At 51.4% G+C, this 23,557-nt stretch overlaps 8 protein-coding genes and 1 non-coding gene across 9 annotated transcripts; 4 read left to right on the top strand and 5 right to left on the bottom strand.

The window, feature by feature from the left end:
* Positions 1-263: 263 nt before the first annotated feature.
* Positions 264-942, bottom strand: PC9H_000411 (uncharacterized protein; the record flags this gene model as incomplete). The annotated part of the gene is made up of 4 exons (XM_036770067.1): positions 264-367; positions 415-519; positions 569-669; positions 725-942. The coding sequence occupies 4 exons, from the start codon at positions 940-942 to the stop codon at positions 264-266; spliced, it is 528 nt and encodes a 175-aa protein (XP_036635912.1).
* A 482-nt stretch (positions 943-1,424) lies between these two features.
* PC9H_000410 (uncharacterized protein) lies at positions 1,425-2,032 on the top strand (the record flags this gene model as incomplete). The annotated part of the gene is made up of 2 exons (XM_036770066.1): positions 1,425-1,501; positions 1,579-2,032. 2 exons carry the CDS (start codon positions 1,425-1,427, stop codon positions 2,030-2,032), a joined length of 531 nt encoding a protein of 176 aa, XP_036635911.1.
* A 94-nt stretch (positions 2,033-2,126) lies between these two features.
* Positions 2,127-2,206, top strand: PC9H_000409. Its single transcript has one exon. It is a non-coding gene; the product is annotated as a tRNA-Leu (tRNA).
* Positions 2,207-9,099: 6,893 nt separating this feature from the next.
* On the bottom strand, positions 9,100-10,392 carry PC9H_000408 (uncharacterized protein; the record flags this gene model as incomplete). Its single annotated transcript, XM_036770065.1, has 4 exons — positions 9,100-9,148; positions 9,204-9,481; positions 9,537-10,212; positions 10,265-10,392. The coding sequence occupies 4 exons, from the start codon at positions 10,390-10,392 to the stop codon at positions 9,100-9,102; spliced, it is 1,131 nt and encodes a 376-aa protein (XP_036635910.1).
* A 165-nt stretch (positions 10,393-10,557) lies between these two features.
* PC9H_000407 (uncharacterized protein) lies at positions 10,558-11,536 on the top strand (the record flags this gene model as incomplete). Its single annotated transcript, XM_036770064.1, has 3 exons — positions 10,558-10,985; positions 11,040-11,275; positions 11,328-11,536. 3 exons carry the CDS (start codon positions 10,558-10,560, stop codon positions 11,534-11,536), a joined length of 873 nt encoding a protein of 290 aa, XP_036635909.1.
* Positions 11,537-11,911: 375 nt separating this feature from the next.
* PC9H_000406 (uncharacterized protein) lies at positions 11,912-13,278 on the bottom strand (the record flags this gene model as incomplete). Its single annotated transcript, XM_036770063.1, has 5 exons — positions 11,912-12,003; positions 12,056-12,441; positions 12,493-12,584; positions 12,634-12,806; positions 12,855-13,278. The coding sequence occupies 5 exons, from the start codon at positions 13,276-13,278 to the stop codon at positions 11,912-11,914; spliced, it is 1,167 nt and encodes a 388-aa protein (XP_036635908.1).
* Positions 13,279-13,610: 332 nt separating this feature from the next.
* KIN3 (G2-specific serine/threonine protein kinase) lies at positions 13,611-16,348 on the bottom strand (the record flags this gene model as incomplete). Its single annotated transcript, XM_036770062.1, has 9 exons — positions 13,611-14,527; positions 14,581-15,089; positions 15,141-15,223; positions 15,274-15,352; positions 15,404-15,558; positions 15,618-15,709; positions 15,756-16,072; positions 16,128-16,198; positions 16,253-16,348. 9 exons carry the CDS (start codon positions 16,346-16,348, stop codon positions 13,611-13,613), a joined length of 2,319 nt encoding a protein of 772 aa, XP_036635907.1.
* A 121-nt stretch (positions 16,349-16,469) lies between these two features.
* PC9H_000404 (uncharacterized protein) lies at positions 16,470-18,946 on the top strand (the record flags this gene model as incomplete). The annotated part of the gene is made up of 8 exons (XM_036770061.1): positions 16,470-16,710; positions 16,761-17,225; positions 17,278-17,490; positions 17,560-17,565; positions 17,619-17,716; positions 17,755-18,531; positions 18,591-18,843; positions 18,897-18,946. 8 exons carry the CDS (start codon positions 16,470-16,472, stop codon positions 18,944-18,946), a joined length of 2,103 nt encoding a protein of 700 aa, XP_036635906.1.
* Positions 18,947-19,860: 914 nt separating this feature from the next.
* Positions 19,861-20,842, bottom strand: PC9H_000403 (uncharacterized protein; the record flags this gene model as incomplete). The annotated part of the gene is made up of 4 exons (XM_036770060.1): positions 19,861-20,069; positions 20,118-20,135; positions 20,190-20,350; positions 20,409-20,842. 4 exons carry the CDS (start codon positions 20,840-20,842, stop codon positions 19,861-19,863), a joined length of 822 nt encoding a protein of 273 aa, XP_036635905.1.
* Between the last annotated feature and the right edge of the window lie 2,715 nt (positions 20,843-23,557).

Genomic DNA, 23,557 nt, shown 5'->3' with positions numbered 1-23,557 from the left:
CTATGCACTGTATGAACAAGTGACGCAATGGGTGCGCGAGGAGACTACGGATCCAGCTCACTGGGTTCGCTCAGGGGTTGGGGGGCTCGAGGTTGGGCCATTTCGAGCTGAGCCCAAGTTATATCGCACGATGATTGCGATGCATTGTAGACGCTGGCTATGTGAATTAAGATGTATGATCACCGCCGCATTCTAATACAACATGTTGATAGGTTCGAAGTCGAGGGCAAGTATCTCGCCAACAAAGGACTGCCGACGCATATTTAGGAGGTGTTCCAAATTTGATTGGTATCGAAGGGGTTGCATTCGTACGTTTGTACAGCATTGGCATTATCGAGGTTACCGTTGATGAGATCAAGACATTGTCCTAACACGAAGTCAGAAAATGACCAAGCCAAGGCGACAGAAACTCACCTCGTCCGGCGAGGTTGACGCGCAAATCGGCTGTATAATACCAATCCTGACCGATTGCACCGTCTCTACACTTAGTTATTCTTGACCGAACATTGTTGCCAGGATCTGCGGGACGATGAGCAGAGCACCAACGACTAGATAGAGTAAACCTCACTTCTACTAGCGGTCAAGCACCAATTAGTCCCAGCCCACTGTACTTTTGTGTCTGCGTCATTTATTATCCAATTCTGGGAGGCACTACCGATGCAATCGAAACTAGGATAGTACCACAGTTTACTTGTCGGTATCGAGGACACTGAGCAAGTCTTACATGATGACAGGCGTACCCTCGGCTTTGACGCCACCTCTAACAGTGACACATTTCGCATTATTGAAGTTAGGGTGAATACGGACACCCTCGAGAGGAGTCGAAGGCGGGAGTTCGTCGGCGATGGAGCCCATGCGTCCGGGCACTAAGAAGCCCTGGCCGTGGCGCAAGTATAGCGCGGATGCAAGCGAGGCGGAAAGTAAAGAAGCCAGAAGCAACATCGTGGTGCTGGAGACAATAAGGAGGTCTGGAGGCAATGCACTGGAAGGAAGCTAGTGTCCTCCGGAGAACTTTATAAGATGCTGATGCAATGATCGACTCGGTATGAGCCTTGGGGGCCAAGTCGGTACAACATTGGAGCAGACCGCAGCCCGTGGAGTTGGTGGCAGGTTCGATCCACCAAGACGTTGAAGCAGGTACATTGGCACTTGGCGGCAAAGTTCTACGAGTTGTCTGGCCGTACAGGCAAAGCTCCTATCAAGTATCCCCTATTATTGTTGAAGTGGCCCACCCAGCCGAGTTCTGAGTCTCATGACGTTCCGCCGTTCTTAGTTGATGACAATTTGCAAAAAGCGTACCACGAACGGAGGCCGCGCACAAGTTACTGCTGGTATATAATAACCGCCGCGATAGCACGTGATCAGAAGACGCGCCGGCTACGTGCTGTTCCCGCCCGAGGCTCCTACTGAACAATACGCCAACCATGTCAGACTCTACAGCTGAATTGAAGAAACGAACGCGTACTGATTATCCATATTTTCTCGAGTACCGGACGCGATGGTAGGTTCTTCCTTCAGCCTCCAAGGAACACGTAATTCCTCCATCTTTTGGTATTTGCTGATATCCCGACTTTCTAGGAGCGACAATGATCAGTACTCTCATATGAACAACTCCATCTACTACCACCTCTTCGACTCCGTCGTGAACACGTACCTCATCGAGCACTGTGGCCTTGATCCGACCCACTCGCCGCAAATAGGCCTTGTCGTGTCTTCCTTCTGTCAGGCGCGTATCCAACCAATTATCATCGCATTGCACGGATTTTGGCTTATGGTCGATTTACAACGACAGTACTTCGCTCCGGCTGCGTTTCCTGAGGTCCTGGATCTTGGTTTGCGCGTGAGTAAGCTAGGGGAGCGCTCAGTCACCTACGAAATCGGCGTGTTCAAACAGGGAGCGGAGAGCCCGGGTGCTGTCGGGGGGTACACACACGTATTCGTGGATAGCAAAACTCGGAAGAGTGTCCAAATGGATGGTAGGAAGAAGGAAGGTCTGGAAAAACTCGTGTCTCGTTCAAAAGGGAAGCTGTAAGGTCTGTGAACGCAGGAAACAATGGGCGGGAGGCGGGTTCCTACTAATATGGAGCATTAAGATGATGATGGCTCTTACGAATGGGTTGTTCGGTGGCGAGATGGCCGAGTGGTCTAAGGCGCCAGAATCAGGATCTGGTCCTCCGGGGCGCGAGTTCGAATCTCGCTCTCGTCAGACAATTCTTTTTGTCTTTGTCTGCGCCAAAGTACTAATGACCAGGCAATAGGCTTTGTGTCGCTATACACAATGCGGGTCCATAGGTAGTGGATAGTGCCTCTGCAATATGTCAATTCAAACCTGCCATCCCCTCAAACCAGGTCACCACTGCCCCAACCTTCCTAACTGTGGCGTCGCTATATCCAAGTCGAAGATCGGGTCTGTATTGCATGTCTTCTGAGCTGCTAGGCATCGTACGGAAGCATATTTGTACACGCGACTTCAGATTTGGAGATGCAGTGAGAGTGGCTGAAGCTGAGGAGGAAGCGGTAGTCTCTTTGGATATGCTGAGGTCTAGGAAAAGTAATGAATTAAAGAAATTGCTTCTGAACGGAGGGGGGCATACTTTCAAGAAACACCACATCACCACGCTTAATACCAGAAGCATCTTCCGCACCCCAGCATTCTGCTATCTCTCGCCAGGCCGTTAGCTTACAGACACTGCCTGCTGTAAGGGCAACCTCAAGATGGCCGACAGCGCAGGCCTAGCAGAGGGAGAATCCAAAGATAATGAATAAGACTAACTACAATACATGAGAGGGCTGCTCACCTAGCAGAGGGAGAATCCAAAGAGAACAGGATAGGGATTCTCCATGCTAGGAAGCGAAGTATATACTGTAGTAGCGTGAGAGGAATGCAGGATAACTGTACAGTACACCAGCCACAAGTCCGAGCGGATATCACAAGGTACAAGGAAACATGTGATAATGAAGTGGAGGGTAAATGGACAGGAGTCGTGCCAGTGACTTGGGGGAGTAAGGGCGAAGAGTAATGAAGTGGGGGGAAAGGATAGAGGTAACCCGGACGAGCCCCAAAGAGTATAGACGAGTCCAAGCGAGTCCAAGCGAGTCCGAAGTGTCTGAAGTGCAGGAAGACTCCGGAGTCACCGGACGCGGCTTGGATGCGAAAGGAGTGGGTGGAAAGGAAGTGGAAAGGAAAGGGAGCAAAAAGGAACAAAGGGGAACAAAGGGAATGTAGGTAAGAGTCCATGGGATGAAGGAAAGGAGAGAAAATAGAAGTGTCCCCTTACAGACTTGCTCAGACTCGCTCGGATTCGTCTATACACTTTGGGGCTCGTCTGGGATACCTCTATCCTCTTTCCCCACTTCATTACTCTTCGCCCTTACTTCCCCAAGTCGCTGGCACGACTCCTGTGCATTTACCCTCCACTTCATTATCACATGTTTCCTTGTACCTTGTGATATCCGCTCGGACTTGTGGCTGGTGTACTGTACAGTTATCCTGCATTTGTAAGGGCAACCTCAAGATAGCCGCACAGTGCAAGCCTAGCAGAGGGAGAATCCAAAGAGATGAATAAGACTAACTGCAATACATGAGAGAGCTGCTCACCTAGCAGAGGGAGAATCCAAAGAGAACAGGATAAGGATTCTCCATGCTAGGAAGCGAAGTATATACTGTAGTAGCGTGGGAGGAATGAAGGGTAACTGTACAGTACACCAGCCACAGGTACGAACGAATATCACAAGGTACGAGGGGGCATGTGATAATGAAGTGGAAGGGGAATGTACAGGAGTCGTGCCAGCGACCTGGGGGAGTGGGGACAAGGAGTAATGAAGTGGAAAAGGAGGATAGAGGTAGCCCGGACGAGCCCCGAAGTGTATCTACGAGTCCGAGCGAGTCCGAAGTGTCCGAGCGAGTCCGAGGTGAGTCCGAGCGAGTCCGAGGTGAGTCCAAGGCGAGTCCGAAGCGCAGGAAGACTTCGGAGTCACCGGACGGGGCTCGGATGCGAAGGGAGTGAACGGAAGGGAAGCGGAAAGGTAAGGGGGCGAGAGGGAAGGAAAGGGAATGAAGGGAATGTAGATAATAGTCCATGGGATGAAGGAAGGGAGAAAGGAAACGAAGGAGGAAGGGAGAGGGACAGGGGAATAGGAGAAAATAGGAGTGTCCCCTTACATCACCCCCCCCTTCAAGGTTGCGGCGACCCGACGCGAAGATTCCTGCCTGCCGCGCCATGAATTCACCAACCCAGAAACTCCGGATTGCTGCAAGAAGATGTCGAAGTACGACTGCGCGGAGCCCGGAGCCTTCCGACTGCGCCAACGCTCCCAGGACTGGTCCAGTGCTGCAGGAGTCATCCGGAGAGGTAGAGCAGTCGTCGGATTCATCGGACTCGTCCAGAGTACGCGTACTGCGTCCGGGTGACGATCATGGAAGTCCTTGACCTTCCGGGCAGCATGCTGGAGGTTGCTCGCGGGCTCCCAGGAGTCGTGCTCGATACCATAGCCTCGCCAGCGCACCAGATACTTCAGGACCCGACCAAACCGTCTGCTATTTCGGACCTCTTCTACCTCATGCTCCTCTTCTCCGTCAACGAGCTGCGGAGGTGGCGGAGCGACAGGGCGTCTACCCGGGATGGGGTCCGGAACGAAGGGAGAGAGTTTGACCATGGGGAAGACGGGATGGAGACGGGATAAGCCCGGAGGGAGCTGGAGCCGGTACGCTGCCTTGCCAACCTTCCGGACGACCTTGTAAGGACCAAGTCGTGCGTGTCCGAGTTTCCGGGAGGGTTGGGCAAGGTTGATGTCCGACGAGTCCAGCCAGACCTTGTCACCCGGTTGGTACTCCGGAGCGGGAGTCCGACGCTGATCGTAGTAGCGCTTCATGTCGTCCTGAGCCTTGACCAATGCGGACTGAGCCTTGTCGACTGCGGATTTCATCCAGTCTACGAACTCGTTTGCGGACTCCATCCGAGACGGTGGCTGATGAGGTTCGAACCCGAGACGAGGATGACGGCCGGTATCCAGGAGGAAGGGTGACTGCTGAGTGGACGCATGGACCCGGTTGTTGTACGCAAACTCCGCCATAGGTAGGAGGCGAGCCCAGTCGTCCTGACGCTCTCCGACGAAGATCCGGAGATAGGACTCGAGTTCCTGGTTGGTCCGTTCCGTCTGTCTGTCGGACTGAGGGTGGTACGCAGTGGAGGCAGCCAGCTTGATTCCGAGCATCCGGTAGACTTCTCGGGTGAACTCTGCGGCGAATTGTGGACCCCGGTCAGACACAACGGACCGAGGGAGTCCGTGCAGCTTCCAGACGTTCTGCAGGTACAAGTTTGCAGATCCGAGGGCAGACACTGTGGTGTGAGTCGGAATGAAGTGGGCGCGTTTGCTTACGGAGTCGACCACGTTCATGACAGCATCAAACCCATCGGACTCCGGAAGCTCGACGATGAAGTCAACACTCAGGCGATCCCAGCGTTCATCCGGAATGGGAAGCGGATGGAGTTCACCCATGGGCGGATGCCTTTGGGCCTTCGTCTGGAGACAGAGGTCGCAATGGCGGGTGTAGGATCCGACGTACCGGGACATGTTGGGCCACCAGTAGCTGCGTGAAACGAGCTCTAGGGTCTTCCATCTGCCAGCGTGTCCTGCAACCTTAGTGTCATGGTGCTGGGCTACAATTGTTATGGTCCGGCTTGTTCCGAATACTATCTTTTTTGATATCTTATCTAAACGCGCAGGACGCGCCTATTACTAATTCACATTACGGTACCTTAGTAAGATCCTCACGCACAACACATGTCCGCAGTACATTACCAAGCACCTCATGGAATCGGTGCGCGTTCCATGGAAAGACGGCTGCAGTAGGCATGTAGTAGTACATGAGGGTTACACATGTATTTTAGTATTTAAGCACCAATAACAGGCCCTAGAACGCTAGCTCGTTCTCTTGGGATTTCCACTAGTAATAGTGAGAACTAAGTCAACTAAGCTATTTCGTCTATTCTTTTGGTTTTAGTATTCTTGTAGGAGCCACGTTAGTCTTTGACTAGTGTCGCCCTAACAACAATGGTCCGACGCAAGTCCGGTGAGTCTGGAATGTAGATCTTACCCCGGAACATCAGGAGTCCGTCCGATTGAGACCATTCCGCGCTCCGGACTGTCTTGCGACTGCCCTGGGTCTTCTTCAGCTCCTCCGCTGCCTTTGCCACTGCATCTTCAAACTTCGCATTCCGCACTCCAGTCCGGATAGCCATGAGGATATCCTTCTCCTCCCCTTCAAGAGTGACACCCGTGGCACGGACGGCAAAGTAGGACGGCTTAAGTAAAACCACATCCTTGTTGTCATCCTTACCATCCGAGTGATCCGAGCGGCGCGAGAGAGCATCCGGCTTACCCATTGTCCGACCTGGACGGTGCTGGAGAGTGAAGTCGAAGCGGGAGAGGTATAGCGACCAGCGGGCTTGACGACGATTGAGTTTCTGGGCCTTGATGAAGTACTCCAGGTTCTTGTGGTCCGTCCAGATCTCAAACGGAGTCTCTGCGCCTTCCAAGTAGTGTCGCCATTCTTCGAGTGCCCGGATGATTGAAAGCATCTCCTTGTCGTGTATTTTGTAGTTCCGCTCCACAGCCTGTAGACTTTTAGAGTAGAATGCGACAGGATGCCATTTACCATCATCTGGATCCAGCTGCAACAAGACCGCACCCGTAGCGTAATCCGACGAGTCCGCTTCAACCCGGTATGGCCGATCCTCCTTTGGAAAGACCAGAATGGGCTCCGAAGTGATCAGCTCCTTGATCCGAAGAAATGCGGATTGAGCGGAGTCGTTCCACTGCCATTCCTTTGCGCAAGTGAGGTCGAAGAGAGGCCGGGCGATATGCAAGTAGTCCTTGATGAAGCGGCGGTAGAAGTTGACGAACCCGAGGAAGGATTGGAGTTCAGTCCGAGTCCGGGGGGTCGGCCAGTCCGCGACTCCGGAAACCTTCACGGGATCCATCTCGATCTTACCCTCAGAGATGACAACTCCGAGATACTCCACCTTGGTCTGCTCGAAGTCGCACTTGTCCGCTCGGAGGAAGAGCTTGTTCCGCTGGAGGATCTCTAGGACTCGCTTGAGAACCCGGCGATGCTCTTCGCGCGTCTTGGTGTAGATCAGAATGTCATCCAGATAGATAATGACCACACCTTCCGTAATGAGCTCCCGGAAGAGGTCGTTCATCATGGTCTGGAAGGTGGATGGGCTATTTGTCAGTCCGAAGAACATTACCAACGGTTCGAAGAGTCCGCGCGTAGTGCGGAACGCGGCCTTCCACTCGTCGCCCTCCTTGATCCGGACGTTGTTGAAACCCCACCGGACGTCGAGCTTGGAGAAGTAGCGAGCATTCCGGAGTTTATCCACCAAGTCCGAGATGAGCGGAAGTGGGTACCGATTCTTGACCGTCATGCTGTTGAGCTTCCGGTAGTCCTGGACCAAGCGGAGCGATCCGTCCTTCTTCTTAACAAAGAACACCGGGGCAGCCATGGGCGACTTGCTGGGGCAGATCCGACCAGTCCGGAGATTTTCTTCCAGAAACTCGTCCAGCTGTTTCTGCTCCGCGGGGGACAGTGGGTAGCATTTGGTAGAGGTCGGTTCCGCTCCGTCCATTAGCTCAATGGCGTGATCCCACGGACGCGGCATGGGCAGTTCATCAAAGGACTCCTTGGCGAAGACGTCCTCAAATTCTTGGAGGAAGTCCGGGACTGCGCTGTTCCGAGGATCGTGGAGCTTGTTGCGCTGGAAAGCCAATGCGAGGCGCTGCGAGACCATCTCCGAAGCTCGGACGTGTTCTTCCCGAAGACTCCGAAGGTACTCCGGAGTCGGAGGAGGAATGGCTGCGAAGATACGGTCGCCCTTCTCAAGTCCGGAGTCATCCGGAGTTGTGGCCTCATCGTCCTCGTCGTCGACCTCGCAGTCCTGAAGCTGCGGGAGATCGTCCGAGTGCAGTTCCTCGACCATTGGCATCGGACCCGTACGACACTCCCGGAGTCGTACGGACTCCTTGCGTCAGGTCAGCTTGTCATGGTGGAACTCCTTCCGACAGGTATCACATCCGGACGGACAGTGGCTCATTGTAAGGGGACACTCCTATTTTCTCCTATTCCCCCTGTCCCACCCCCTTCCTCCTTGTTCCTTTCCCCTTTCCTTCATCCCCTTTCCTTTCCTTTTGTCCCCTTACCTTTCCGCTTCCCTTCCGTTCACTCCCTTCGCATCCGAGCCCCGTCCGGTGACTCCGAAGTCTTCCCGCACTTCGGACTCGCCTTGGACTCGCTCGGACGCTTCGGACTCGCTCGGACTCGTAGATACACTTCGGGGCTCGTCTGGGCTACCTCTATCCTCCTTTCCCACTTCATTACTCCTTGTCCCCACTTCCCCAGGTCGCTGGCACGACTCCTGTACATTCCCCTTCCACTTCATTATCACATGCCCCCTCGTACCTTGTGATATTCGTTCGTACCTGTGGCTGGTGTACTGTACAGTTACCCTTCATTCCTCCCACGCTACTACAGTATATACTTCGCTTCCTAGCATGGAGAATCCTTATCCTGTTCTCTTTGGATTCTCCCTCTGCTAGGTGAGCAGCTCTCTCATGTATTGCAGTTAGTCTTATTCATCTCTTTGGATTCTCCCTCTGCTAGGCTTGCACTGTGCGGCTATCTTGAGGTTGCCCTTACACTGAACACACGTGCAAACCCAAGGCATTATTCATTGCCACTAGGTGATGCCCAGTCGTCAACCCATGTACTACACAGGCAAGCCGTTGTCTGTAGACGACTACGACCAGATATGGGGCCAACATATACAAGCTTCACTTACTGGGACTAGTCTCGCGGAGGGTGGGGTTGACTGCCCGAGTAATATATTTATCATTTTCCCCCTGTCCCAGTTCGATGCTCAGATAGTGTTGATAGTGATATAGTGTAATGGCTGATACCAATTACAGGACAGGTACTATGGCATTTCCTGCAGTATTGCTACAATATATTCCTTAAACAACGACGATTCTATCTATCAACACCTCTGCAATACCATCATCGTCGGACGTTACAAATTGTGCGGGGTTGTTGGTGGCTACTTAACGGTGTCGTTTGACATTGACCGCCTGAGCCGAGGGTGGATATGTGCTACAAGAAGCGTGATCAGTATTGATGTCTTGCACATAATTGTGAGGCAACAAACCTTGGGACTAGCCCTGTTGACTCGAAATTCACCATGGAAGCACGATTCCAGTGCTCGATGTTTGGCTCTGGAAGCCCAAGATCACTGGGAGAATAGTGACCAAGAGCAAGGGCCAAGAATGAGACTGTGGCAGGTAGGAGATCACTATTATCGGACTCGAAGCCATCAGTTATATATAGGGTATCGCTCATGAGTTCAGGTTTGTAGAGGAAGTAAGTGTATTCATAGGATGAGAGGATGGCGTAATTCGCGTCCCACTTCCGCATCTGCCCCCACACCTATCCAGACAAAGTCAATCATGATCATAGTGAAGGATGAAAAGGCCGTGTCTACCTGAAGGAGCACCTTCGTAGCCTTGTCGAATTCAGTAACCTCGTAATCTGGCCAATGGAATTTGGCTGCCGCTCCGGGTATATCTGAATTTTTGGCACGGGCTAGTAACTCGTGGATTGCGTGGGTCCAGTCCCCGCCAAGAGCACGATGTGTCTTGAACTCGATAGTAAGGACTGCGTTGTGGGCATCCCTACTGTATTTGAACATGACGCTGTCTGGAACAGGAGGGGAGCCTCCGACGGAAGATATGTTTGGGAAGTCTTGCGTCACTGTATTATTGTTGAGAAGGTATTGGACAACAGCGATTGCAGGTCTCAGGATGGCGCTATGGACCCAGTGAGCTGTGTCGTGCTCGGAGCAGATTCTGCCTGGAAGGTGCGCGCAACGACCTTCGATGGTCAGGAGGAACATGAATGGATCGTTTCCTGCGGGCGGGCGGCGAGCTTTGAGAGATTCTTCAAGCTTCCTGAGCAGGTTATGCATGATGCCTGGACAAGGGACCACCTTGTGCAGTTGCTGGGATTGTTTTATATCCAACTCATCCTTTCCGGGCGCACGAGAATGAGTGCTACTGCCGCTCTCGGAGAAACTTTGCATCTCGGGTACACCTGGAAGCTTCAAGAGGAGTGTTTTGTAGACGATGTTGTCCGCCTTGTGAGATCGCGATCCACCGGTTCTGCGAGTCGTATATCAGTGTATATCCATAATATGGTGAGGTCAAACGGCACTTTTGTGAATTTCCGCGCGAAGGCGACTCATCTAATGAGGCTGCCGGCAAAGATCGCGTATTTCGAGCGTGCCGTCTGCTCGCCCGTGGAGTGGCATTCGGGTCTACGGGAATTGTTTTGGGTGGCATTTGGTATGAACGTGGTGATAGCGATAGCGCTGCACGACATTGGGTAGTCGCACATATTTATACAAGGCATGGTATCAGATGATCGATCATGATTGCAAGTCAGGTGATCGCGGCGCAGTGTAGGTGACCTTCGTTTGACAACAACCATAACGTTCAACTTTGACCATGGCCTCACTTCGGTTGAGCCCTGCCCCCTCACCTTACGGCTGCCGGAAAAGTCTACCTATCAGCAAGTTACAACGCTACGAACCCGAAGATGAGTCGCAAGAGTACTCGATATGCGATCTCAAAGTTCGCGTCTCCCACAAGGACACAACTGTCTATCGAGGACTGCTAACGCTACCCGATAGCGAAGAGCCCGTAGCTGTGGTAGTCAAGACAGACTTTTTCGCCGAGACTCTTCGCCGCAAAGCCTTCGAACACGAGGTTGATATGTACGAGATCCATCTATGGGAACTTCAAGACAAAGCGATACCACACTGCTATGGTCTCTTCCAGTATAAAGGAGAAGATGCCAAAGTATCCTCTTTCCTCGTACTTCGCGATTGCGGCGATCCAATTGTTGAACCTCGCAACCTCACAAGCTCTTTCAAGTACGTTCATTCTCCTTGAGTTCACGATCGCGCTAGCTAACTATCTGATCCTAGATCGAAAGTGATCAATGCTGTGTATTATATTCACTTCTTGGGCTTCACGCACGGAGACCTCTCTTACGACAATATCATAATCAACAAAGACGGCAGTCCTTTCATCATCGACTTAGAGTTCGCTAAGCCCCACGTTTGTGGACTTAAAGAGAGGCTGTTAATTGGGGAAGAGAGCAGAGACGTTGGATGCACTGAGATGATGCAGTGTGCTGCGTTGATGCGAGCTTGGGCTGATGGTGCGAACACGGCCTCTTCTCTCCCTCGTCTACTACTAATTTGCCTCGCTAGTGTATGTCAAGTTAGAGGGTGTCTACACCTTTTACAGAACGGACCTTCGTCGCGGGAATATGGATTATCTTCTATCCCTCCTCACCCACTGCCATGACGATCCTACGGTATATCGCCCGTACGTGGAAGAATTGGTGGAGCAAGTGGAAGCCGAACGAGAGTTCTATCGCAATATCCCTCCTGAAAAGCGCGTCATTGCGGTTGAGTGATTTACTGTCCATTATGCCCCTACTATTCGCTCCACCTGGTAGCAATAAACCCAATGCATTACGTTTCCCGTCCTGGACTAAGGAAACGCACGGCGCACCAACGTCGATATCAGGTTGAGTAAAGCCTTCGCAGATTACCTTCCTTTACACCCATTCACCGGATTGTTACTATCTTGCTTGGAAAGCTATTAACTCGAACTCCTTGAAGATCGGCGGCAAGCCATCGTCTGTAGACAACTACGGCCTACGAGCTTCACTTACTTGGGCTAGTCTCGCGGAGGGTGTTGACTGGGAAGTCGGCCTGTGTCATTAGACGCAACGCAAATGAATATCCATGATAATTATAAAGGTTGACGATGAAGGAGGAAGATTATGTTATGATAGTAGTGACATGAGTTTCAAAGATCCTAGTATACATCCGCCAGCGACGATGGGGAGCGTCAAGTTGTCGTCTAATGACCCCAAGTCTATCGTGGCCGGATGGTCAGCTCGATCATTAATGAGACGTGTGCGACGTACCTAGTGCTTCCGCAACACCGCTCACCAAACCGGCCATGACTCCTATCAACCCGAGCCCAACCCACCCACTCGTGACATTGCCCAACGAGCAGGGACCGCCCAGCAGCCCCTGGCACCAGTCTTTCACTGCGGGCGAGACCAGAGCGGGCGAAACGCCGTTATCCCACGTCCAGCTGATGTCTTGTGTGTCGTGGCGCAGCGGCGCTATCCATTTCCAGAACCCGATCGCTATGAGTGTGCCGGTGACGCAAGCAGCAACGAACCCTGCTAGTGATTTGCGAGGCGCAAGGGGGAGGCGCAGGAAGGGTAGGCGCGAAGGAAGCCGTGGTGTGACCGAACCGAACATACGGCCGACAGTAGATGCGGCTGTGTCGGCCCAAGACAATCTGCCGATAAGGATAAGAAACAAGACGAACAAAGGCCCGTAGGGGACGTACATGAGGATGGCTACCGTCGCAACATCGAGCGGGTAGGCAGTCAGCGCAAAGTTCACACCGAGGATGTACCATACGACCCCATTCACAGAATCCTGGCAGCTGTTTAGCTTTAAGGTCGGTGAGTGATGCGAGGGGACATGCCTTTTCGCATTCACGCATTAGGAAGCCAAGAAGCCGTTCGTATGTGCGCTCGAACGCGGGCCATCTCAGGCGGATAAAGTCCGCAGGCAAGATAACCGCGAACGCTGTCCAGAGAACGACAACGACTGCCTTCGGAGAGCCCTGAGATGTCCAGAGGTATAATGTCAGGAATCCTGCGGCTAGTTAGTCACGAAATTGATGCCAGAGTACCAAATACGCACCTATTGATGAATGCAGCACTTTGCGAGGAATCTCCCAGTCGATTTTCTTCGCAGGTACTTGCACTTTCCCATTCCCATTCGCAACCCGACCATTGGTTTGGTGGTCTACGCCATTGGTGTACTCCGGCGACCCCTCCCTCGGCGGGGATGCTGTACTGGGCGTGTCTCGTCCTGAAAGCAGCTCGTCGTCGTCGTGTTCGTTCTCGTTCGGCATCTCTAGCACCTCCACGTGCTGTAAGCTCGAAAGCCTGCGAATTACCTGTCTAGTGATGTTCTGCACGGCCTGGCCGGGTGCTGTAGAGCGTGAATGTGCGGGAAAGTTGGCTGATACGAATGCGATTTTGGGTGATGGCGAACGCGTCGTGCCTCTTCGGTCTATTGAAGTCGTGGAACTCGTAGGTTGAGTGTCGTGCGGGAGGCTCATTAGTAGCGTACAAGGCGAGGACGAGAGGTATGAAATAAAAGAAAACGTCGTCAAGGTCGTGTGAGGCTTTTACAGCCTGAGCTGCACGAAAAGATAGATGAGACGAGGTACCAACAACCGAAGATCGCTACCTCTCAAATTTCGGCAACTTCAAGCACGTGTTTACGAAAACGGGCGCTTATGGCGTGCTCGTTTCACAACCGAACATGTACAAATTTACTTGCCTCGAATGATGAGCCGATGAAATAGAAAATAGGGAGCTATAATACACATGAATAGACTCATATCACTACCTGTGACAGCTGTACAAGAAATGTCCAACGGTCCCCGTGCTATGATCTCGACAAAGCTTTCCTTGCCTCCTCACCTGCTTTCCGAGCAGTCGCAACGGACGGCCGAGGGTCGCTGGTCTCCGAGCTCGTTGTATTTGGCGGTGAGACACCCTTCTTCACAGCATTATTCGCGGCCGCCACAGTTCGCAGCAAATTACCCGTACTCGTTCGCTTCCCCGTCCTCGCCTTCCCTGGTACACTTGCGATACCGCCATTGATATTCAATCCCTTCAGGGGCGCTCCATTGGCTGGTATCTTATCTTTATCGGTCTTCTTCAGGAAAGGGCTTGGGAGATTCTCCTCGTCTTCCAGATCGTACTTTGGTGGATTAGGCAAAGTGACCGGCATTGTAACCGAGCGGACGATCTGGGGGGCGGTCGGCCCCTCGCGTTGTAGGTGAGGATGTGATAAAGGCTTGACCTCTGTTGGGGCGTTGCGAGAAGCTCCCGGTCTCTGTGATGAGCGGATCGACGGTCGCCGCAATCGAGTTGGAGGCGCAGTTAATTGGGAGGAAGATGCAGTCTCTGTGGGCACACTCGTAGATCTACTAGCGGGACGTGGTCGTTGGCGTTCCCGTTTCGACGGACTCGGCGGTGGTGTAATCTCCGGCTCTTCCTCGCTCTCATTACCTTTGTCCTCGTGGAAGTCAAATATCTTCGCAAAGTCCAATCCAGGTCGCGGAGAATCAAACAGATGTGCCAACTCAGCCGGAGATGGTGTCGCCAGTGCCTCTCCGGTCGTGGTAAGTACAACACCTTTCATTGCGGAAGGTGCATAATCTCGCGGAAGTTTCGAAGTACGAGCAATAGGCGTTTGGAGGGCGTCCAGCACGTGCTCGGGTCGCTTGTCTTCGGTAGCTCTCGAAACGAGGTTCTTGATCTCTTCTAGTGGAGACTTCTCTTTCTTGGCCGCAGCCACTATAGAAATATAAGCATCGTGTAGTAATAATTGTCGATATCACTGGGTTTACCTTTCAATGCCTCAAGTACTTTCGCTCTCTCCTCAAGCTCAAGCCGTATAGATTCCAGTCGCTCTTCTTCATCACTCAACTCTTCCGTCCGCTGTATAACCCATTTCACCCTCTCATCCACCTCCTCAGCAACTTCCTTCTTGATTTGCTCTTCCCTCGTCTTCCACGCCTCGGATATCTCGGCCTCCCGCTTCCGAATCGCACCCATAATCTCTTCTTCCCTTCTCACCATCGCGGCAGCCACCTCTTCTTCGCGCTTCGCAACAGCGATCCGCAGTTCATCCTCTCGTTTGGCCACGGCTTCTCGTATCCGCACCTCTACATTGACCTGTACTTGATGGTGTTGCTGAAGCTGATTCACCATATCCTTCAAGGCTATAATTTCAGCATCCTTCTGGCTGAATACGCTGGCTATCTGTGCTTCCTTCTCGGCCACAGCAGCTTCACGGGCGAGGATCTCCCTCTCCTTCGTAGTGAGAGTAGATTTGTGGATTTTCACAGTGTGTAGCCTAGAGGTAGGTAAGTTAGCTTTGGGATGCAACCCCTAATCCATGGCGTACATCTTCTCAGTATCAGAGATCTTTAGCGCAAGTACGAGGCGCTCGTGTTGAAGTAGTTGCGCCGCAGAGGGCCGCATGGCGGGCTATCGTCTATCGTTTGTTTGTACTGTTGCGAATATAATCGAAAACTTACGTTCAGATTGAGCATGGTCTTGATGACGCTAGACAGGGTCTGGCTGTAACCACGAGGTAGAGGCGGTACGCGACCATTGCTAGTGTACGTATTATTGCCTGCACGTTGACATCACGGGTAGGATACTGACCGAATCAAAATGCTAAGTTCGGCGTGCGTCTTAGCCTCATGGAAAGGCGGCTTGAGTGCGCATAGCTCGTAGATTAAACAGCCAAGGGACCATATATCCGACTTGGAGTCATACGCTTTCTCCTGCATGAGCTCGGGGGACATGTAATATGGAGTCTGAGGGGCCAAGGCGGTCAAAACACGTCCCCTCCTTGTGGAGTGAACAGGGAACGTACCCCAACATAGGTATTTGCGAAATTAGACTGGGCGAGAGCTTTAGAGAGCCCGAAGTCTCCAAGTTTGACGGAGCTAGCTTCGTCGAGAAATACTGATATACTATTAGCAGCGTCGGCTGAGCAATGGCATAAACACACCATTGTCAGGTTTAAGATCCCTGTGAAGGATCTGAGGCCGCCTCTCCTTATTATCTGGCTCTAACCCGGTGCTCCCACTTCGCGAGTGTCCGTTCGGATGGTGGCAATGTTGCAGTGCGAGCAGTATCTGTAGGAAGAAATTCCATACAGCGTCTTCTGATATTGGTCGGTTGTGTTTCTGAGCTTGCTTGATGACGCCCGAGAGGTCGCCACCACCACAGTATTCCATTAGAATATAGAGAATGCCGGCTTCTTTGTCGACGTATCGGTCATGGTATCGTACAATGTGGTCGTGATGGAGATCTTTCAAGATATTCCTAATGAATGTGATCAGAATGGGGATACCGTAGAGTGAGCAGTCGCAATACTAACACTTCGGCAACAATCTGCTTTCTGTCGCGTTCAGTCATGCGCTCAAAATTGAGTTCCTTTCGTGCAAATATCTTCCCAAAATGTCAGCGCAAGACTCGCCACCGGTGTACCGGGATGCGACTCACCATACCGTCCGTTTTCCTGCGGACCTTTCTAATAATACCAAACGACCCGTTTCCTATGATATCCAGCGGGTCGTAGAGCTCTAAAAACTGGCTCATCGTGTCGAGGCGGGGCTATGTGACAGTACGGAATAGATGTCGAAAAGAATGAACTGTCGCATCCAAAGCGGGCAACATCACGTTACCGCGCCCGATGCTCAGTCATGTGACCACTCCAACAATGTTCAGAGTCTTCCTAGGGGCTCCAACCAAGAACGATATTTCCAAGGATCCGGCTTCTTTTCGCTGGCAAAACGTCTCATCGACATCGCCGTCGGCCAGCACAAGGCCTGCAGGAACGCAACCATTCCCCCCAGCTACCTTGCAGGCAGCGAGCGTGCGAATCTCTCAGTTTTATAAGCACATTATCTTCGACGATGAGGAAGGAGATGAAGGGGCTCCAGATGGAACTTTCCTAGAAGGTGCGTTACTAGCCTCGGAAATGCATTCCTGCTTAAAAGACTTTGACTAGGCCAGACCACCGCAATTTCCTGGGACGAAAGTCTCGAAGATGGGGAACCTGGAGCAGAGACCATTGACAAGTCGAAGTCTGCGGTGCTCTCGCGAGATGACACGTATGCTACTCAGGAAGAAGAAACACAAGAGATATCTGCCTATTCCTCGGATGCCTCCTCGATCATCCGCTTCCCCTCATTTACTTTCGACTTGCATACTCTGCTAAAGTTAGCGAAAGTCTCGAAGACGCCTGCGTACTCAAAAGCAAGCGTACTCGCTGCTGTCTTAGAAATCGAAGGCCCAGACGTGATCCACATCAAGAAGGGCCTGAATGCTGGGAAGGAGGTGTCCCTCCTCAAGATGATCTTAGGCGATGACGAAGGCAGTGTCTGTAAGCTAACGGCCTGGCGAGAGATAGCGGAATGTTGGGGGGCGGAAGATGCTTCTGGTATCAAGCGTGGTGACGTGGTGTTCCTTGAAAGTAGGGCCCCCTCTGTTCAGAAGCAATTTCTTTAATTCACTACATCTCCTAGATCTCAGCATATCCAAAGAGACTTCCCCTTCTTCCTCGGCTTCAACCACCCTCACTGCATCTCCAAATCTGAAGTCACGCTTACAAATATGTTTCCGTACCATGCCTAGTAACTCAGAAGACATGCAATACAGACCCGATCTTCGACTTGGATATAGTGATGCCACAGTTAGGAAGGTTGGCGCGGTGGTGGCTTGGTTTGAGGGGATGGCAGGTCTGAGTTGACATATTTCAGAGGTACCTATCGTAGCATTTTTACTCAATTTCGTTTGTATGTTCACAGCACCCGGTCAGTCACGCAAAAGTGTAGCAACGCGGCATCAAGCGCTGATTAATGATTAGGCATGCCCATTATCGATCGTCGCTCGCTGATACAGTATTGTGCCACTGCCAGTTACCACAACATTACCAGTACGACTTCTGTCTGGAAGCACGTCGCGGTATCCTAAATCCTATTAGAAGTTCACTGTCTCTTTAGATTGGAATGGAGCTACCAACCGAAATCTTGTCTGCGATCGTGGGTGAAGTCAGTGACGTGAAGACTCTATCAAAGCTCCTGCTCGTATCTCGTCAATTCAACTCGATCGCCTTGCGACAGCTCTACGAAGACATGTCCTTTTCTTTGAACTTGGCCGCCGATCTTCGTTCGATCAACACGTTGCGCCGCGATGTGCAAGCGAACCCAGGCATTCAGCTCACCACATCCTTCGCGACATATTATTTTCCGCGAGCATATTACGCCGCTCCACCACATGTCGAACCAGACGTTGACCACATAATTCCTTACCTAGTCAACGTCAGACGCCTCCGCTTAAGTCGCCAAGCCGCCAGCCCTGGAGTATTGTCCCTACTCCCAGCCAGTGCACACCTGACCCATCTCATCTTGGACCGCCGCCTCTGCTCGGGGGATTTGACGTGGTTCTTTTCGTCTCATCCAACACTAGAGTCCATCATGCTCTCTAGTAGCAGTACCAACGGCCACATTATTGAATTAACATCCGACGCACTCCCAACTCTTCGTACACTAGCAATAGTCTTTGACGCGTCGTTGCGGATCAAGAACACAATGCCTTCGGTTCTCAACCTCACTATCTTCCGGCATTCAGACGGACCTGCAGTCATACATACCGTCGGACGGCTTCCCTCCACCCCCACTTTGGCTTTGCAAGACGCGTCTACTACTTTAAGCTCCCCAGGCAACTTCAACCTCCCAAATCTAGAATACCTTCAACTCAATTTCCTGATGGACGATCCAGTGAGATCCCTACTACTACACTAGCTCGTCTATGAAGCTACTGCTTACGCATTACCTAGAGGCCTGCCCCATCTATCTTATCAAAATTCGCGACAACCAAGTTGAAATATGTGCGATTCCTTGAATCCAGAGGCCTAGATGCTCGCAGAATATTCGAATCCGTACCAACTCTAGTCGTCATGGACGTAGTAAGGGATGCTGATGAAACTCTGCGTTGGGTCAGAGGTTCCGATTTTCCCCTCGAAATTGGTACCTTCGACGAAGATGCTGACAGTTGGGGGCAATGGTGGGAGCACGCAGTGAGTCTGAAGGGTTCCTTCGGCCCCCATCAACTTCAAATGCACACCGTCAACCATCCCGATGAGAAGTTGGATATCCATCTGGCTGCCATTTAACAGGGTCGTTCTTCCACTGAGATTCCAAGGGTCCTTCAGGAGCTGCGCGTCTACGTGTCAGCGTTTTGCCATTGAGTAGAACGTCAAAGAAGGGTATCCCAAGGAAAGGAAATGGCATGTGTGCGTCGCGATTGAACTCACTTGGATGGAGGGATCCCATGGGCATCAACTCCAACCAACTCCACCTCTCGATCCTACTCAAATCAGGCGCCTCAAATCCCTGCCCTGTGATGGTGTAGTTGGAGGTGCCTCTGGGGGCTTCGATTGTCTCTTCAACTGCGTTTATGATGGACACTCAGTATGAGCGACTAGATGAGGGGCTAGGTGTAGGCGAAAGGAGCATCCGAAGTGCTCGAGCTTATCTATGCTCAGCTTAAACGTCCGAGGGGTGTCCATTTCTGGTGGCAGAACGGTGAGCAGGAAAAGGTAACGAGAAGACGATAAGAAGGTTGTAGACTCGAGATAGGCATCTCATGTTATATCACAATCACTAGTCCCTGATCCCGACGGTTTCAAATTCGAGGACTAGGGAACATCAAGGGCACGAAGATAACACGCGAGTCGACCGTCAAAATTGAGGGACGGACGCGATGCAGTTAACGTTCAGTGCAATTCCCGAACTGGTCACTGTTATCGCTGTAAGTATATGTCGATACCTTGTGTCAGAGTTAACAAGAGTCAGGTGTCTTCGGTAACGGAGTCTTAAGATGTGTTTGCGCCGCTGATTGTGGGATGTATCCTCAACATCGAAGCTCTTTCGTTGAAATAACATCAATTCCATCGTAGAAAAGCGATTGCAAAGTCTGTAGAAGTTGATGACCTGACGAATAGGCTTACGACAGTAATCTGCGAAGCATTATTCGACGTCTACAAAGCGTTGTAGCGACATTGCGGCTGAGAAACGCGGGCAACAGGGACAGGGAAAACAGAAATATTACTCGGGCACAATGAGGCGCCTTTCTTGGGGCATGTTGCGATAGTGCTCTCGTTCAGCTTCAACTTGCTCTACCAACTCTTCCACGTACGGGCGATATACGCTGGCGTTGTCAGTGTAATGGGCGAGGCGGGATAGCAGATAATCTATGTTTCCGCGGCGAAGGTCCATTCTCAGGAACGTGTAGACACCCTCCAACTTGACATCCACTAGCGAACACAATTAGTATAAGATGAGGGAGAGAAGGGCGTTCACACCATCTGCCCAAGCCCGCACTAATGCAGCACACCGCATCATCTCAGCACAGCCAAGTTGTTTCCTCTCCTCACCAATGAATACCTTTTCTTTCATTCCACATACGTGTGGCTTAGCCGTTTCGAAGTCGATGATGAAAGGGCAACCGTCTTTGTTCAGGATATTGTGGTAAGAAAGGTCTCCGTGCGTGAAACCTGCGAAGTGAATGAAATACACGGCATCGATAACTTTTGATCTAAAACCAGACACTCAGCCGATGCCACTGTCCACAAGAATCAGAAGAATGAACGAACTTGTATGAGTCTGTGAAATTACGGGGATCCTCTATTGGCGTACCACAGTCACCGAGGACAAGGAAAGAGGAGACTTTGCCATCCTCTCCGCCATACTGGAAGAGACCATAACAGTGCGGTATTGCTTTGTCTTGAAGGTCCCATAGATGAAGCTCGTACATGTCGGCCTCATGCTCGAAGGCGCTGGGTCGAGGAGATTCGGCGAAGAAGTCTGTCTTGACCACTACACTCACGGCGCCTGCTTTATCGGGCAGCGTTAGTGTTCCCTTGTAAACAGCTGTGTTTTTGTGGGAGGTAAGAAGTTTAAGGTCGCAGATCGAGTAGTGTTGAGTCATATCAGTATCGTCGAGATAATAACGTTCTAGTTTGGTAGTAGGTAGCTTTTTCTGGCAGCCCCAAGGTGAGGGGGCAGGGTTCAACTGAAGGGAGGCCATGTTGGTTACTAGTCGTTCATTTCAATGCTTGAGCTTGAACTTCTCAAGTTCAAGTAAAGTTCGTACGTGATCACGTGGTCGGAGCGTCGGGTTTGTTACCTCGTAACTATGCGCCAGGCATTGTTACCAATCACGCTTCTCGCAGGACATACCGTCAACCCAGCAGGCGAACACCAACTGCGTGGCCAGGGTGGGCATCATCAAAAGCTCACGGGACGGTCAGTACTCGCGCGCTATTCCATTCTAATCCAAGTTCCCCGTCCTCGTGAATTATGTTTCGGCTTCGCAAAGTTTTCCCCGAGCACGCGATGTGGGGAAGCGGGCACGAACGCCTAAGAGGGCCCCGCACACGGAAACAAGTCATGTGGAAAGATATGGTCACCCGACAGCGAGGGAGACACTGGGGTAAAAGGCATAGGCCTGTCGAAGAGCCGGGGAAGGGAGTGACGCCTTCTATCATATGACCTCGAACCACAGAAAGTACAAGGAGCAAACAAAAGTATCAGAAGCGTCGTCCGAGAGGAACGCCAGCGGAATCCCCAATGGAGGGATTGCAATCCTGGTCCCGATGCGGCGAAGATGGACGGAAGGAGCAAGTACGAGTAGGTATGATTCACTGTTATAGGAGTAGGAGATGTGGTCCACAGAAGCATTCGCGAACTCCTGATATTCATTTTGGAATACATGGCCTCGTACCTATGGTGCATACGCGCGATCTGTGAAGGGAGATGAGATTAAAATGACGTAGAAATCCCCTACGATGGAGTTCACCTTCTATACCAATCCGAGAGATTTCCGCAGACATCTGCGCTCCAGTCGCGTGTATGGTTTATTACTGTGTTCGTCTTAGATCGTCTTAGAGTGCATCAAAGACGCACAATATCCCGCCCCGGCAAGGCAGTAATCGATATCGGCATAGCGCTCAACCTTGACAAGTGCCAGTTGGCAGCTCGAGATTCGCGCAGACTTCAAGACCGCAGGCAGACGAAAATGGATTCTCGTTGATATTTCCGCCTCGCGCCCGCACTGAATACCTAGTCCTGTTATTAATAACATCGACTAGTCACGAGAACAACTCAGTAAGTACTTACTAAAGAACCTTCCGGAATATCCGAGCCAATCTCAACGCAATCTAAAGCGTGTCGTAAGCTCGACACATGCAAACAAAACTATGATAAAGAAGCGATGTCTGCCCGTTCTGATGGTGGGGACATTTCGTGCCATACAGATACCGTATATTCGAAAGAATCGAGACTTCCCTAAACCCGTAAGTCAGCCTTGGTTGCGAGGGGGCAGCTGGACCAAGAAGCATAATAAGTGAAGGCTCACCTCGACCGATCCATCATCATCCCCCCCATCTATCGAAGAACGACTAGCGATATCAAACCTTCTACTTTCCCACTGATTACAGCCGTGTCCGAGATGCCCAATTATCATGGGAGCCGTGTGCTCAAATATGTCGAAAATAAGTCCCAGAGGATTCTCCGTATATGATGTGCATCAATCATTTGCTAAGCAGATTTGACGCTACTTGGGTCTTCGACAGAAAAATAGCTCACTGGGCATCATGATTGACGGTGTAGGGAATTGTTGGTAAGTCGTCGAAGAGAGCTAGCGAACAGCTGACATCGTCAGCGGTTATCAACGACCTTAGTTAGGACAAAGGCTGGTCTAAACTTCAGTTCACGAGACGAATATACGGCTTCCTGATGCACTCCCACCTTTCTATTCATTGGATGTCGATTGACGCAGAGATCCCACGACGTCCGCAAGTCCTGTTGGTCGTACCTTCCCGTACATTCGGCCAAGGTCTCCACCAATTCACAATGGTCCACCGAAGACCGAAGCGGACTTGAACCTTCCTTCAACAGGCTATGACGAGCAAGTCGGAAATCCCGTTGGCTCACACTCCATTAAACCTATTCAGACCAAAGATTCAGCATTTGTAATCTAAGCTGTTGAGACAGCACATCATACCAGAGTAAAAGGCAGTTGAGCATACCCGCCTTGTGTCCACCAACCAACGCATTTCATCTACAGTAAGTTCGTTCAACTAGTCGAAGGGTCGATCTAGGACCTTGGAGATGTGGTGAACCTTCATTGGAGGTTATTGTTAGTACGAAAGTTACGTTACTTCAAAATGACAAGCCAGGGCACTTACCAAGGATGCAATCTCCTCTAGATTCTTGCTTCTGCCTGTATCTTCCGGGCCTGTTGATGGACGACTCCAACACCAGACTCGGATGACCGGGGCAGCAATGCCATTGTTACAATAAGGCAAATCGAAAGACCTTCCGAGGATCCGGTCCCCAGGCTCTCCAGTGATAGCTCATACTGCCGTTAATCCGTTAAGTGACTTGCACTGCTGGCACCTTGGAGTATGAACGCATGTACCGATAGAAACGGCATATCTCTTGGCTGAACGCAAACCCAATCGCCTCCGGCGTCTGCGTGCCCTTCAAAGTTCAGCATCGAAGCCTAAAAATTTCTTAGGGTTTGCTCAGCCTCTTGCTTAGAAACAAGCACAGCAGCGCCGCCTGACACCCTACTGCCATCGGCTCAATTTTCCGGAAATGGAGGACGCATTTATTGCGGGGATCGTTTTTATGAAATTGACGCTTTGGCACTTACATACGGGTACAATTCCAGTTGTAACGGGGGCAGTAAATTTTCATAGGGCGCCGCCGGAAGAACTCTTCGACTGCTGTACATAGT

The sequence above is a fragment of the Pleurotus ostreatus genome (assembly GCF_014466165.1).
Source record: "Pleurotus ostreatus strain PC9 chromosome Unknown scaffold_1, whole genome shotgun sequence".
Classification (NCBI taxonomy): Eukaryota; Fungi; Basidiomycota; class Agaricomycetes; order Agaricales; family Pleurotaceae; genus Pleurotus; species Pleurotus ostreatus.
This window is presented reverse-complemented; position numbering and strand designations above follow the sequence as displayed.